The 16,521-nt window shown below is 35.1% G+C and overlaps 1 protein-coding gene across 8 annotated transcripts in view; it reads right to left on the bottom strand.

Annotated features, from left to right (window-relative positions):
• Nucleotides 1-16,521, bottom strand: part of PCDH15 (protocadherin related 15) — a 1,788,406-nt gene that overhangs the window by 334,631 nt on the left and 1,437,254 nt on the right. For all 8 annotated transcript variants that reach the window (XR_012417282.1, XM_065521086.2, XM_065521087.1 and 5 more), the window contains one exon: nt 9,921-10,114. Coding sequence is in view for 7 of the 8 variants with exons in the window: in XM_065521086.2 (XP_065377158.1) it covers nt 9,921-10,114 (194 nt within the window). In the remaining variant the exon portion in view is untranslated. The remainder of the gene's footprint in view (nt 1-9,920; nt 10,115-16,521) is intronic.

Here is a 16,521-nt window from a genome sequence, read left to right as displayed (position 1 = left end):
ACAAATGAGACTAATTGCATGTTCTTAGCTGATTCTTGTGAGTTACTGGCAAAAATAACTATATATTTAATTTTAAGATTTAGTTGAGGACTTGACATTCACCAGCTATTAAAAAAAAAAAAGCATAGTGAACAAGGAAACAGCTAACTTTAAATGATGGTGTCTAAATATTTCAGTTTTCAGAGTAATCTAGATAAACTATTAAAATGAAAAAATCAAGTACTTGTAATTTGAATAAATGTTGTAGGTAAACTTTTTGTGTAATTCAAAAATTTTAAATTGTTTTTGATGCTCATTGGGTGTTTGGGTCATTTCTAATTAAGAAAAAGTTATGGGGAAACATATTTCTAAAAACTGTGGAATGGATCTCATCTGTAAAATGCTAATATCTGATAGCCCAGAAATTCTTGCTTCTCAGGTGTTCACTAAAACTTTGTTCTCTAAAATTTAAGGCTACTAAGGATAAGAATTCTAAAGAAGATGTGTTTTTATTGAGAACAAATCATTTTGTCTAGTTCAGAAGTTATCTAAATGTTAATTCAAATTATGGGCTTGAAATGGTTACTTACGAAACAAGGTAGAAGAAAACCAGTAAGTAGAAGAAAAAGAGATGTGAAAAAATTTACAGATATGAAAATACATTTTTGGTAAGGAAGTTGATAATGAAAAAAAAATTTATAACAAAAGCTTTTGTCTGATGAATGTTTGTCCTAAATTAAAATAACTGGTTATTAAAAATAGAAAAGAAAGAAAATCTAGGACAAAACAGAAAGTCCAGGCATATCATGGATGGTCTGTGTAAGTCACATGCCATTTTTCTTGTTTCTCTGTGTGTCTACCTTCATGCCCATACAAAGAAAATACAAAGTTGTAAAAGCTTAGATAATAAAATATCCTTTGAAACTTGATAAAAATTGGAATACTTTGGCTAATTAACATTGTTCATAGTTAAAGCTCATATCTTAATGAAAGTAAAATATAAATTATTGTAAAGAAATACATTAGCAATTTGGCAATTTTTAAAATATAGTTAAGTCCAAAGCTGAATGTAACATGGAGCCAAATTTCATAGTATATTTGCTATTCTGCATCACATTCCTGAAGTGAATTTCTTAATTACAGAAAATATATAATGGTACTGCTGGACTTAAAGCCAGTAAATGTCAGAAAACTGAATCAGGAATAAAATATTCATCAGGTGAATTTTTTTGGCTCTGGGTAACACTGTAACCCGAGGTAAATTAAGTAGAAGAAAAATTGAGGGTTGGAATACTGTTTATTTTTGCTTCTTTTTTTTTTTTTTTTTTCATGAGACAGAATCTTGCTCTGTTGCCAGGCTGAAGTGCAGTGGCATGATCTCGGCTAACTGCAAACGCTGCCTCCTGGGTTCAAGTGATTCCCCTGCCTCAGCCTCAGTCCTCAGCTGGGACTACAGGTGCTGCCACCACACCTGGCTAATTTTTTGTATTTTAGTAGAGATGGGGTTTCACCATGTTGGCCATGATGGTCTCAATCTCCTGATCTCGTGATCCCCTCTTCTCCACCTCCCCAGGTTTTGGGATTACAGGAGTGAGCCACTGCGCCCGGCCTATTTTTGCTTCTAATTTTCATTTATTTGCTGTTTGTTCTACTTATACATACAAATATATACACATATACACATATATACACATATTTATATTTATACATATACACATATATATATTTGTATACATATACATATATATAAAACTATTGATGGTTTTTAGTTTCTAATGGAAAGCTTTTATTTGGTTCTATGAATGGTCATTTTGTTTTCTATGTATCCCCAACAATTTATCATTTGCTCTATTTATTGAAAGTTTCTAAACTACCTTTGTCAAGCTTCAAAACATTGATGAAGGACAGCAGCCATTTAAATCTGACTGTTTTTTCTTACCTCTGATTATATTGCTAGCTATGATAACTTTAAGGTTCCTGGCAAAAATCACATAAAAGACTTATAAGTTCTAAACAAAAATAGTACATTACATACTTTGTCATTTGGAAAAGTAGATGAGAATAGAAGTGTTTAAATGATGTTTATTTCCAAGGTAATTCAATTCAATCAATAATTTGAGTTACTTCAGATCCGTTCCTTTAATGAAGAAAAACTGTGATATGGGTTCAAAGTTTTAATGTTCAGGAAAGACATTTCTTTAAGGAAATTTTTAATTGATTGGAATTTCTCTCAAACTGCTTTAGTTTTGTTTATCATTATTAACATTAAGTGACACTCAACTGAATTAAGCAGTAATTACTTTAAAAAGTATGATACTTTGTTGTAATTTTTGATCCAAATCCATTTATCTCTGATGGGCATTCATGTGGTACTTGAAAACAAAATATGTACTAGTGTTGCACTGGTTTGAAGACTTAAGTGGTGAAAGTTACTTAATTAGTTGTAAGTACTGTATCCAGAAGTGAATCTTAGAAATGTGTAATGATGGTCTTTTAAATAGCTAAAGAGAAATTATTGTGTGGTTTTCACTTTGTCCTTGCTTTGTTGTGTAGTATTTAAGTGAAATGACATTTCTTATCTTTATTCTGAATTTCCAAAACTGATATTTGCATTTGCCATTTTTCAATAATGGAAAAAAAACAACATTAGTTGCCTTACTTTGAAAAGTTTGGCAAAGGACATATCAAAACTTTGATGCTTTTTGTCACAGTTCTGTCCCTGAAATGCTAACAATTAGAAATATGGAATGAATAACCTAACTGCTTTAACACAGTGGTTAGAAGTGCTGTAAGTAGTATCTGTTAAACTCCAAACCACTGTGTTTTAATTTGTGACATATTAGAATAATAGGCTTTCTGTAGTATAAATATCCTATTAACTAATCCTTGTGCTGTTAACTTCCAGGTCTTTGAATCCTGGGTCTGAAGAAAGCACTGACTTCTGTTAAATTTTGAGCACTGATACTAGTCAAAGTCTCATCTTCAGACACAGGAGAAGGTGACAATCAAAATGAACTGCTTTCACGAGACACAGGGCCAGAAATTAAAACTATTCAATCCCTGTGGACCCAGGAACTATTGTGGAAGCTGTGGGTGTGTGAGATGGTAAGGGGCAATTTTGAAGGATAAACTTAGTTCAGAGTTTCTGTAAATTAAACATTAATATCAAAAGCACAATCATGCAAGGCCAGTGTCTGGGCCTATATGTCAGAATAACAGAGTTTTCTTGGAGCGTTGATCTGCTCTTTAATGGCTAATCATAAAAGGCTATAAGAAGTTTGTGAAAATCTTATAGTCAAACAGATTAAAATTAGATAGATTTGTATGTAAGATTTTATTAAAATTAGATTTAACATTAATAATATACCATACAAAGATAAAATTTGGTTTTCTCATTTGAATAAAATTTTCATGTAAGATATTTTTGTTCACTTCTTGAGGAAACTGCAGGGAAAAAAATGGAGAGGTGAGAGACAGAATTAGTTGGCCTCATGCTGTCTTAAGTTTTAGGTCTTATTGCTTAAGAAACAGTCACCTCTCTATCAAAAGGTAAATGTTTTTGTTTTATTATTTTGGCTAAATAAACAAATATTTTATAGTGACCTGTGATCATATTTTGTGTTATCAGGTGTCTTAAACCTTTCATATTTGACAGAATTTCCAATAGCAAAATTTCAAGTTCTAAATTCAGTCTTTTTGACCTCATACTAACCTTTTTGGGTATTAGTTTCTCTGAAGTTCAAGAGAGACATGTAAGGCTTATTAGGCTTAGTTGTTATGTTAGAATTATGAAGGAGACATTGTCAAATCTGAGGTGATGTTAAGCTTCCTTTGTTTAATATTTACAGGGATGGGTTATTAATTGAGGATTTTATGAGATTCCTAAAATTCTGATATGTCAATATGTGTTGTCAGTAATAATTATGATTATTATGTTAAATTGTTGTATGCCACAGAAATAACCAAATTTCTTTATCTACTGTGTCTTTATGGCTGTCTTAAGGCTTTTGTCATCTACAATTATTATTTTGCTTTGATCCTTCTCAAAAAGTGACTTATAATCAGCTATAGTCCAGGGCTTGCTTTTTTGGTGGAGTTTGTGAAAAGGACTTTTGAATGCAGGTTAATGATAACTTTGGAGATTGTGCTATTGGGTTAAAGAGGAAAATTCCAGGGTACTAATTTAAAGGCTGATGTGTTCATAAAGATTGTTAACCCAATATGAAGCAGGGCAAGAACTGATTGCATGGACTAAACTAATGAAGGACTGAAATAATTTTTGTGGCTTTTATCTTTGAAATATTGCTGATTTTTTTTGTTTTGTTCTTCAGAGTCTGGATAACTTTTTAGAGCTATTTATAACCTATAAAGTTATGCTTTGAGTTTATTAAGTAGAGAATACTTTTGTAAACAGAATTTGAGGCATATTTTTTCTCTGCCTAATTTCTCCAGAATAATATTCTTAATTGATGGTGATGTGTTTGTTTGCATACATTTAATAACAACATGTTTTCTTGTACAATGGGGACACAATTGGAGGAAGTGGTTATTTTCTCAGGGCTTTGACGGAAATGGCCTTGTGAAAAGTTCCAAGCAAGCCAATGTAGGACCTATATAAAAAATGATTCTTGTTGCACTTTGGGTGGTTAGTCAGGCTAAGCATATGGGCCTGAAGCTTATTTTGAAAGTAGATTTGTCCTGCTATGACTTGCCTTTGTTGGAAGTTGGGGGCTGAGGAGAGAAATACTGTGTTTCAGAAGAAAATGACACTATTAGATTAGCCTTTGATTTCTGGGTGACCATGAAATCACCTATAGTATAATGCTGCCCATGATGGCCCTCCTCAGCATTAAGCAGCCAGAAAGATTGACAACCAAATTCCCCATGATTGAGGAACTGATAATTAGAAATGGGGGACTGAAACCAAACAAATAGTCCCATAGATCACTTTTTTTGATAAACATAGAAATTCATCCTTCTGGTCTTAGAGCTTGAAACTTACATGTTTTATGTGAGTTCCTTCCTCAGGAAACCACTTGCAGCCTCTCAAAAAAGTATTAAAGAAATGAAACACACCAGATCACCATATCCAGACAATGAGATGCTAGACCCCTCATTCATCGTGACTGCTTTCTTGCCCCTCCCTAGTTCCTAGTTCCTACTTTTTTACACATTGTTACATTTTTTCCCTGCTATATATACCCAAAATTTTAGTTGGTCGGTAAAATGGATTTCAGACTGATCTCCCATCACCTCAGCTGCAGCACCCAATTAAAGCCTTCTTCCTTGGCAATAATTGATCTGTCAGTGATTGGCTCTCTGTGTGGTGAGCAGCAGGACCTAGACTGAAAACTTGGTGTTTTGGTAACACTCTTATAATTGAAAAAGATCCTTAAAACAATCTAATTTGATTCTTATTTTACAAAAGAGAATTTTAAAATGGAAAAATTTAGCTCACTGAATCAAGATTATAAAATTAATTAATGATGGCAGATAAATACAAGGCTTCTGAATTCAAAATCTGCTTTCCATTTCTCCCTACATCCTAGAAGAACAAATGTTTAAAATAAATTGGAGAATTTGTACTTATCTATGTGTGAATATAAAACACTTTTTTTTTTTTTTGTAATAAAGGGTGTTACCTTACAGGAAGCCATAAATAATTTCAAGTCTGAGGTTCAGACTATGAAATCACAATTTTAAATTATTAATACCATGAATAAAACTTCATCTATAACATTTGTTGCAAGAATAACATAAAATATGAATAAAGAAGAGCTTTGGAAAAATAGACTTAAGATACTTTAAGTTTGGAAATGATATAATTAAAATAATTGAAAAGACAACTTTTTGATATGACAATAGTAATTAGTAGTAATGAGATAATGTTCCTGGCTTATAGATGATTGTATTATCTTATTATTTTCTATTAAATATGTCAATATGTGCTACGAGGAGTCTATTTGTAATTCTGCATTTCTAGCTTGTTTCTAAGATGAAGGTTACAGATATTTATACTGCTTTTTCTGGTAGATATCAGACAGAAAAATTACTGTTTTTGTTTTCCTTTGTCTTCCACCAATATTGTGCTAGAAAAGCTATATTTACAGTTCAATGTTCATAGTTTCTATTCTCTTATTTTGGAAGTACATATAGAAATCTACAGGAGCAAAAACTTCAGACTGAAAACCAACATAGGAGGAAGGAAAAAACTTTTCAGAAGAAGTTACAGGGGCAGAGATTTCAGATCCAAGATGTATTTACATATAAATACCACAGAACATTAACAGACAGAGGAAAACTCACATGTCAATTTACAGAGCATTGAAGAAAAGAAATGTATGTTTTGTGGAACTAAAGAGAAGGATATAAGCGAAGCGGTAGTAGGAGTTAAGGCTACAGAGGTGGGATTCATGGGCTACACCTGTTGATAGAAACTTCATCTTAACAATGAGGCTCAGTTGGTAGAGTTTAAGTTTAAGTTTGGTCAGCGTGACTGCAAGATGGGAGATGCCTTAAACCTCTTATTGGATATAAAGTCAATGTGAAGTTTGATAGGAGTACTGTTGAAGTGAATGTCAGGCAGGTAGGAAATAAACTCTTCCAAGTGTGACTTTCCACTATGTAGATGGCAATAGGGTATGAGGTTAGAAAGAAGAAAAGTTATTGGGAAGACACCTATCATCTGTCGATGACAGCAAGGAGGGGTAATGTGCATTATAATTATTTTTTGACATGAGCTTCAAAGGAAAACAAACTATTAAGGAGGAGGAAATCTAGTTTAAAAATATAAATGAGAATCTAATACTCCGCCAACCATATCTCTGTGATTAATGATGATCACACACCCTGCAAAGTTTAGTTACAGTCCTTCTGTCAAGCTTGCTGGACCTGGTGTAATATTGAGTTATCTGATTCTTGAGATTTTTTTTTTTTTTTTTTTTTTTTTTTTTTTTTTTTTTTTTTTTTTGAGACGGAGTCTCGCTCTGTCGCCCAGGCTGGAGTGCAGTGGCGCGATCTCAGCTCACTGCAAGCTCCACCTCCTGGGTTTACGCCATTCTCCTGCCTCAGCCTCCCGAGTAGCTGGGACTACAGGTGCCCGCCACCTCGCCTGGCTAGTTTTTTGTATTTTTTAGTAGAGACGGGGTTTCACCATGTTAGCCAGGATGGTCTCGATCTTCTGACCTCGTGATCCGCCCGTCTCGGCCTCCCAAAGTGCTGGGATTACAGGCTTGAGCCACCGCGCCCGGCCTGTTGTTGTTTTTTGAACTAATGTTGGTAAATTGTATCTTTTAAAAGAATCATCCATTTCTGTTTCAAATTTTGCATACCTTTAAGCAAAGTTGTCTCCTATGAATCTTACTTTTTTCTATTTCTATGTAGTTTCCTCATTAGATTTTACTGTGTAGTTTTACTCGTTCTTTTTTTCTTGATTAGGTTAGATAGCATTTTATCCAATTAATTACGTCTTTATTTTTGTTGTGTCTTTCCAGAGAATCAGATTCAGACTCATTTATTTGTTTTATACATGTTTATAATACATTCATGTTTGATATTATACTTATTAATTATTTTGGGGATTTCTTATGTTTTTATTTATTTTATGAAGTATTATGACAACTATACCTAATCTTGATAGGATTTCTCAAAAAAAAATACAGACTAATTTTATTAAATAAAGTATCAGCAAGCATATAATATCAGCTTATTTCAAGAGAAAAAAACATTATGTCCTAATATAATCTATACCATGGATGCAAAATAGATCCATCTAAACCATGGAAGCAAAACAGGAGCTATAGTAAGATCAGTCACTATATCATCAACTCAAGAAGTAAAGTCATTACTGTCCTCATATATGATAGCTATTTATTTTATCTGAGAAAAGCACCATTACTATTTTTAAAAGTCAATAAAATAGAAATAGATGAGTATTTTCTTAATGTATTATTAATAGTTTTTAAAACCATAGACCAAACTAATGGGGTAACACTGAGGCAGTCTCATTCAAGTCACAAACGAGATAAGCATTTTTATTGAAAGTATACTAGGAAATGAAAGTAAAGAAAGAAAATGGAGGCCAGGCATTGTGGCTGATGCCAGTAATCCCAGCACTTTGGGAGGCCGAAGTGGGAGGATCAGTAGAGGCCAAGAGCTTGAGACGAGCCTGGGCAACAAAGCAAAATTCTGATTCTACAAATTTGTTTTTAATTAGCTAGGACTGGTGGCCTGAACCTGTAGTCCCCACTACTAGGGAGGCTGAGGTGGGCAGATTGCATGAGCCCAGAGTTTGAGGCTTCAGTTAGCTGGGATTATGCCACTATACTCTAGCCTGAGAGACAGAGTTAGACTTTGGCTGGGGGGAAAAAGCCTATTTGCAATTAAAACAAAAGATGTAGAAACAGATCAAGCAAGAAATGTACAGAACTTACATAAAAAGAGAAAAAGCCTGCTAAAAACACAAAAAATGCATGGACAAATGCAAAAATGCAAATGCAAAATGTTCTTGGATAGAAAGATTCAACATCAAACATATATAATATATTCCTAAGTAATTTATAAATCTCCTATGTTCCTAATAAAAACACAGTTAACAAAAACAACAGAAACACTGAACTAGCTTATTTAAAGTCAAAGAGAAAACTTAACAGAATGAGAAGGAACATTTTGGAGGGAAAACAGCATTGAGGTAAGTTAGTAGCACCGGAGGATAGAGCATACTATGTAACCTTAATCATTAAAATTGTGTGGTAATAGCTCATAAAATATAAATAATAGAATTGAATAGAACATTTAGATCAAAATCAAAATACGTAAGAAAATATATGATATAATAAATGCAACATCTCAAATTTGTGAGGAAAAGATGAACTATCCAATGTTGTTCATCTTTGGATGAATATCACAATGTATTTTGTGGGGACCAGAGATTATTTGACTGGAAAAAATTATGACTGCATTAATACCTCCTACTGTGTACTAGGATACACCCCAAATACAATAAGGATTTAAATATACAATATGAATTCACATAAACACTAGTAGAAAATTCAGAATAATTGTAATCTGGGCTTAACATACCAATATAAAAAACTGATATACTTGCACACATTCAAAATGATGCATGTTCAGTGTTAAATATTTCTCCATTGTCAGTAAAAGAGGATAAATTGAAAAATTTATCAATAATAGACTTCTTCCAGTTTTATACTTATTAAGGAATACAAGTGTATCAATAATAGACTTCTTCCATAGTTTTATACTTATTAAGGAATATTACATAACTGTGAAAAAAATAATTTGAAGGATTTATCTAGTATTTACATGGAGAGGATCCCATGATACATTCATTGTGAATGGAAAAAAAAACCCAGCAAAATGAAGGAGTATATTAATATTTATTCATATTTTCTTGGAATGATACTGAAAATCTGGAAATAATAAATTAACAAAAGGGATTTCTCAGGTGGGAGACTAGAAAGATGTAATTGTAATAGCAGGAAATCTTTTAGCTCACTCTGTGTGTGTGTGTGTGTGTGCGTGTGTGTGTGTCTGTGTGCGTGTCTCTGTGTGTATATACATATTTAAATATATATATTATTTTATATAATTATCCATACATTCAGAAGTTACTTTGAAACCCTGAAACATTACATGCCACTGACACATATGTTAATTTCTTTGAAGACAAGAGCCTTTCTCTCTCTGTCTGCAGCCTTACTTTTCCATAATAAATTTGAAATATGCCTCTGATACTGTCCTTTTCCCACAATTTAACCAAATCAGTCTATGCATGCTGTTCCTGAGACTCTGGTCTCTCTGCTTTTCTGATCTAATTTAGATGTTTATAGGATAAAAGACTACTTGCCGCGGTTCTTAAATTTAATTACAAGGTTAAATGGGCCCGATGAAAAGACTGCATTGGTTCTAATGTAAATTACCTTCTCTCTGCAGGAGGAGCATTATCCGCTGCTTGGACGGTGAGTGCGTAAGTCCGTCCGACTATCATTTCCACCCCCGGAGCGATGGTGATAAGCCCTGTTGTTTTATTGATGATGAAGTCTCCCTGAGCCCCAACAAGGATTTCATATGTGATCTCCCCATTTGACCCTTCGTCTGCGTCGACTGCAGTGAGCTGGAATTGAAAATCACAACATAAATCCACTTAGGACACAACTTTTCACCACCATGCCATTTATTCCCCCAACAAAAGGAGCTGGCTTTCAAAGAAAAAAAAGAGGAAAGTTTGCTTGATATATATACTCTTGGGTGTTGTGTTGTGTTTTGTTTTGTTTTAAACTGAGGCTACTGTGTCCTGTTACAATACTGAAGCAATCACAAGAATAAGAGTGATTTTTTTTTTTTTTTTTTCTGTTAGAGTGATAAGAAACAAACTTTGGATCTTGAAGGTTTATCTTTATTTTAATTTAACAAAGGGAAAAAGAGGAAAGCCCTAACAGAAAATCAAATATCCCTATAGGAAATTTATTTTTTTTCCTTCTCACCTTGCGTTCTTGACACATAAACTCATATTAAAACAGACTGAACCTGGAAAAATGAAATAGGCATAGTCTGCTTTTCTTTCTCCCAACCTTCCTTTTACTCTCATTTTTCCTTCCATAGCTTTCTCCTCCTCATAGAGTCTCCTCCCAGAGACTCTCGTCTTTGTGTCCTTTTTGTTTGCAATTGCTCTAGGAAAGATTCTTAACTTGCACCCCCTGATTTATAAAGGACTGATAAGTCATAGAGTATTAACGTGTCAACAATCAAACAAATGCATCTCCCATTATAAGAATATCAAGGGTAACATAGCCCAAGAAATGTTACTTTGAGGAAAGGAAGTCTATTTGGAGCTCTTGAAATTAAGCATGTAGACATCTGTATAACTAATTTACATATATCTATAATCATTTTGATACAACTGATATCTAAAAGACTTTATTTGGGTTATTATATATGAAAAGATAACAATGATTAACTTCATCAAGCAACATTAAAGTACCAGTGATTTATTATATTAAAGGTGGCTCCTTGACTTGCTGATAAATATAAATTAAAGGAGAAAAAGGATATAAAGGGATTATAGTGGGAAATCTTATAGTAAGTATTTTACATACATCAACAGTATTTTCTGTATTTATCATACAAAACGTGAAGAATGAAAGAAAGGTGGTCTCAATTTACACGAGTGAATATAATTAAAAGTTTTCTGTGGAATAAAGAAAACACGTAATTGTAGTAAATTAACATGTAGAAATGTTTTATTTATATTTATATTTTCAGTACATTACTTCTAAAAGTAGTAGTTTTTATAGTTTGCAGACTCCTTTGAAAATATGGTGAAGATGCTGACATACCTTCCTTGATCAAATGTAAACATGCACATTTACCTTGAAACTGGAATTCAATTTCAGGAACACCATGTTAATTAATTTCCCATTCAAAAGTTCATGCTTAATATCCTCAATAAATGTAAACAAAGTACTTTATACACTGCACTATGCTGAAGGGGTTATATTATGCATATTCTATTTTTTATTATGTGTCACGCTTAGAGTAATAATGTCCACATAAATAGCAGCAAAACATAATTGAGAATGAAAAAGGAAATGGCATTAATGCAACTAAGTCCTGAGGCTGGGTATTTGGGGGTGGACAGCTGTGGTTGCCAGAAGGAAAGGCATTTTATGACATGATTCTGGGACTTGTATAAGCCTGACAGACATACTCCTAAAGGCAAAGGAGAAACATTTGCAGAAACAGTCAAAATGAATGGCATATATTTATAGAGAGCTATTCAAGCCAGACAAACTAATTCTCTTTTGTGTATGGATAAAATTAGAAAATTGGAGGATGGGGATAACAGAGGAGATATCAATTTTGATTATACTTAAATCAGTTAAAATGTCTCAGGAAATCTTAATTAAAATTTAGCTCAAATTGGATTCAATATTAACATTCTTCCTGGGACTTAAATTGGCTAAAGGAATGTAATGATAAATGGCAATGCATCAAGTTAAGAAAAGGTGTTAAGGAGTGTGCTTCAGGGATGTCAGCATTATAGCTGGACTTATTTAACATTTTCATAAATGATGTTGGAAAGGAAGATAAGCTGGATGATAATTACATTGAAGAAGGTACCCACCTGGGAGATGCTAGAAATACCAAGTAGTACTACAAAATACAGGAGACAGAAACAGCCCTTACGTTGCAGAGCTAGTCAACCACAGTTGAGCTAAGGTGTTCAAGGAACACAACTAGCTCTGCAGAAATTATTAGGAGGTAGAAAGTTTAACAAGTAGACAAAACAAGGATTCTATGTTTAAGTTACCTAAATAACACTATTTTTCAGTATTTTAGTACTAAATAAAATAATGGGTTGTGAGTCAACATAATTTGCACGTATGCTAACAAAGATACTTTAAGGAAATTAATGGTAGTCCACCATCAGAAAAAATGAGCTGAGTACCGAAATCATAATAGTGTCTTCTTTGTAAGATCCTGAAAACTCAAGACCTTTTGAAGCATTTTACGTACATCAACAGTATTTTCTGTATTTATCATACAAAATGATACATCATACAAAATGGAGTATATCATACAAAATGTTGAAACCTCAACATTGGCAGGAGAATCGCTTGAACTTGAGAGGTGGAGGTTGCAGTGAGCTGAGATCGTGCCACTGCACTCCAGACTGGCGAGAGAGTGAGACTCTTAAAAAAAAAAAAAAAATCCAAAACCTCAACGATATTACACAGTAGATGTCCCCTTCTGAAGTCTATTAGACGATGTTGAATGGAGCTGTCGATACTAATTTTGGAGCTAAGCTATGGCAGGAATTTAATTCAATTATAGTTCAATGACTCTGTGACCAGTAGATAGTGTCTATGAGATGGAAATAAATGAAGCTCATTTCTAATTTAGTGGGGAAATCTGCGTCCTAAATGAAAAGGGCATTTATTTACATGGGGAAGCCAACGTTTTGCTTACAAGTTTCAGATGAAAGTAAAAACAATTCTATGACTTTAAAGTGTTTATTGAAATATTGTGATATCTAAATGGTAAGAAATTGTGAGCTATTTTTTTTTTTTTATTTCTTTTCCATGATGTTTTACAGTTCTTTTCAGGAACTTTAGCCCTACCCTTTCATAATTCCTTCCTCTCAGTGTTTCAACATGTGCATATTCCAAATGTCCTCATATGTATCAGTCTGTTTTCATGCTGCTAATAAAGACATACCTGAGACGGGGCAATTTACAAAGGGAAGGTTTATTGGAATTTCACGTGGGTGAGGAAGCCTCACAATCATGGCAGAAAGTGAAAGGTGCATCTTACGTGGCAGCAGACAAGAGAAGAGAGCTTGTGCAGGGAAGCTCCCCTTTTTAAAACCATCAGATCTCGTGAGGCTTATTCACTATCACAAGAACAGCACAGGAAAGACTTGCCCCAATGGTTCAATTACCTCCCACTGGGTCCCTCCCACAATACGTGGGAATTCAAGATGAGATTTGAGTGAGAATACATTCAAACCATATCATTCCAACCCTGGCCCCTCCCAAATCTAATGTTCTCACATTTCAAAACCAATCATGCTTTCTCAACAGTCCTCCAAAGCCTTAACTCATTTCAGCATTAACTCAAGAGTCCACAGTAAAAAGTCCCTTCCACCTAAGAGCCTGTCAAATCAAAAGCAAGTTAGTTACTTCCTACATACAATGGGGATACAGGTATTGGGTAAATACAGCCTTTCCAAATGGGAGGAATTGGCCAAAACAAAGGGACTACAGGCCCCAGGCAAGTCCGAAATCCAGTGAGGCAGTCAAATCTTAAAGCTCCAAAATGATCTCCTTTGACTTCATGTCTCACATCCAGATCATGCCGATGGAAGAGGTGGGTTTCCACTGTCATGGGCAGCTCTGTCCCTTTGGCTTTGCAGTGGACAGCCTCCCTCCCAACTGTGTTTACGGGCTGGCATTGAATGTCTGCAGCTTTTGCAGGTGCACAGTACAAGCTCTAGGTGGATCTAGCATTCTGGGCTCTGGAGAACAGTGGCAGTCTTCTCACAGCTCCACTGGTCAGTGCCCCAGTAGGGACTCTGTGTGAGGGCTCTGACCCCACTTTTTCCTTCTGCACTGCCCTAGCAGAGGTTCTCCAGGAGGGCCCTACCCTTCAGCAGACTTTTGCCTGGGCAACCAGGTGTTTCCATACATCCTTTGAAATCTAGGCAGAGGTTTCCAAACCTTAATTCTTGACTTCCGTGCACCTGCAGGCTCAATACCATGTGGAAGCTGCTGAGACTTGGAGCTTGCAACCTCTGAAGCCACAGCCTGAGCTCTATGTTGGACCCTTTCAGCCACAGCTGGAGTGTCTGGGACACAGGGCACCAAGTCCCTAGGCTACACACAGAACAGGGACCCTGGGCCTGCCCATGAAACCATTTTTTCCTCATAGGTTTCTGGGCCTGTGATGGGAGAGGCTGCTGTGAAGACCTCTGGCATGCCCTGGAGATATTTTCTCCATTGTCTTGGGGATTAACATTTGGCTTCTTGTTACTTATGCAAATTTTTGTAGTTGGCTTTAATTTCTCCTTAGAAAATGGGATTTTCTTTTATATTGTGTTGTCAGGCTGCAAATTTTCCAAACTTTTATGTTCTGTTTCCATTATAAAACTGAATGCACTTAACAGCACCCAAGACATATCCTGAATGTTTTGCTGCTAAGAAATTTATTTTGCCAGATACCCTAAATCATCTCTCTCAAGTTCAAGTTTCCACAAATCACTAGGGCAGGGGCAAAATGCCACCAGTGTCTTTGCTAAAACATAGTAAGATTCACCTTTGCTCCAGTTCCCAAGAAGTTCCTCATCTCCCTCTGAGACCACCTCAGGCTGGACTTTATTGTCCATACTGCTATCAGTATTTTGGACAAAGCCATTTGACAAGTCTCTAGGAAGTTCCAAATTTTCCCACATCTTCTTGCCTTTTCTGACACTCCAAACTGTTCCAACCTCTGCCTGTTACCCAGTTCTAAAATTGCTTCCACATTTTCAGGTATGTTTTCAACATCACCCCATTCTACTGTATTAGTTAATTTTCACGTTGCTGATATAGACATACCCGAGACTGGGCAATTTGCAAAAGAAACAGGTATTGGAATTACAGTTCTATATGGTGGGGAGGTCTCACAATGATTGCAGAAGGTGGTAGCGGATAAGACAGGAGATCCTGTGCAGGGAAACTTCCATTTTAAAAACTATCAGATCGTGGGAGATTTATTCACTATTATAAGAACTGCAAGGGAAAATCTTGCCCCCATGATTCAATTAACTCCCACATGGTCCCTCCCACAACATGTGGGAATTCAAGATGAGATTTGGGTGGGGACACAGCCAAACCACATCACCATCAGTCACCCATGCCGCCACAAAATAATCTAAGTTTCTCCTAATGTTTCCTTTTAAATTTTGGCTGCAGTTTACTACTCTCTTCAACTGCTCTTTCCTGGTTCTGAGAAAAAAAATACAGCTTGATATAAAAGGACAAATATAAAGAAGATTGAATTGTACATAAGCTGAACAAAAACATTCAAATTGGAGTCTCAAAAATGACACACAGAATTAAAGCCACAGTTGATATAAACCATATACAAGAATATAAATTGTAATGCAAGAGTGTAAATGTGGTATTTTATATGAATAAATATATTTTTTATTAGATGTGAATTATGGGCCCAGAGCAGTGGCTCACGCCTGTAATCTCAACACTTTGGGAGGCCGCGGCGGCCAAATCACGAGGTCAGGAGTTTGAAATCATCCTGGCTAACACGGTGAAACCCCATCTCTACTAAAAATACAAAAAAAATAGCCAGGTGTGGTGGCGGGCACCTGTAGACCCAGCTATTCAGGAGACTGAGGCAGGAGAATGGCGTGAACCCGGGAGGCGGAGCTTGCAGTGAGCAGAGATTGTGCTACTGCACTCCAGGCTGGGTGACAGAGCGAGACTCCATTTCAAAAACAAACAAAAAAAAAGTGAATTATGGCTTAATTTATAATGCATGAATGTGTTGATCATTTGATGTTTTTGCCTCTTGGGCATCCTTGGCTCTTGCTTCCAGTAAAAGTCCCTTATTTTCCTTTGGAGAGCAATTAATTCTTTTCACAGTCCATGTTTGGATGGAGCTGACACTTAGCTCCAGTGATAGGCATCTCATGCCTGGAAATTGTTTGGCAAAAAAAAAAAAAAAAAGACAAGTTATTCAAATTGGTATAGTCAAGGTGACTCCTAGAACTACTGGAAAAGAGTGGTTTTTTCTTCCTCTAGGACTAAACTCTTAAATTAATATCTGGTGTTTCTGCTGGTTTTCTGGTCTTCATTGGATGTACCTAAGACTGAGACCCACACAGAAGAAGACATGTCAAGAAATAAGCAGAAAACATCACTCATGACATGGTTTCTGTTTATGCCTGAAGCCAAATTCACCACTTTCGGATCGATAAAAAATTAACATATTTTTAAATGCTAATTTATTTTGAAATTATGTCTT

Source organism: Macaca fascicularis, chromosome 9 (assembly GCF_037993035.2).
Source record: "Macaca fascicularis isolate 582-1 chromosome 9, T2T-MFA8v1.1".
NCBI classification, from domain to species: domain Eukaryota; kingdom Metazoa; phylum Chordata; class Mammalia; order Primates; family Cercopithecidae; genus Macaca; species Macaca fascicularis.
Note: the sequence above shows the minus strand (reverse complement) of the source record. Positions and strands in the feature narration are given on the sequence as shown.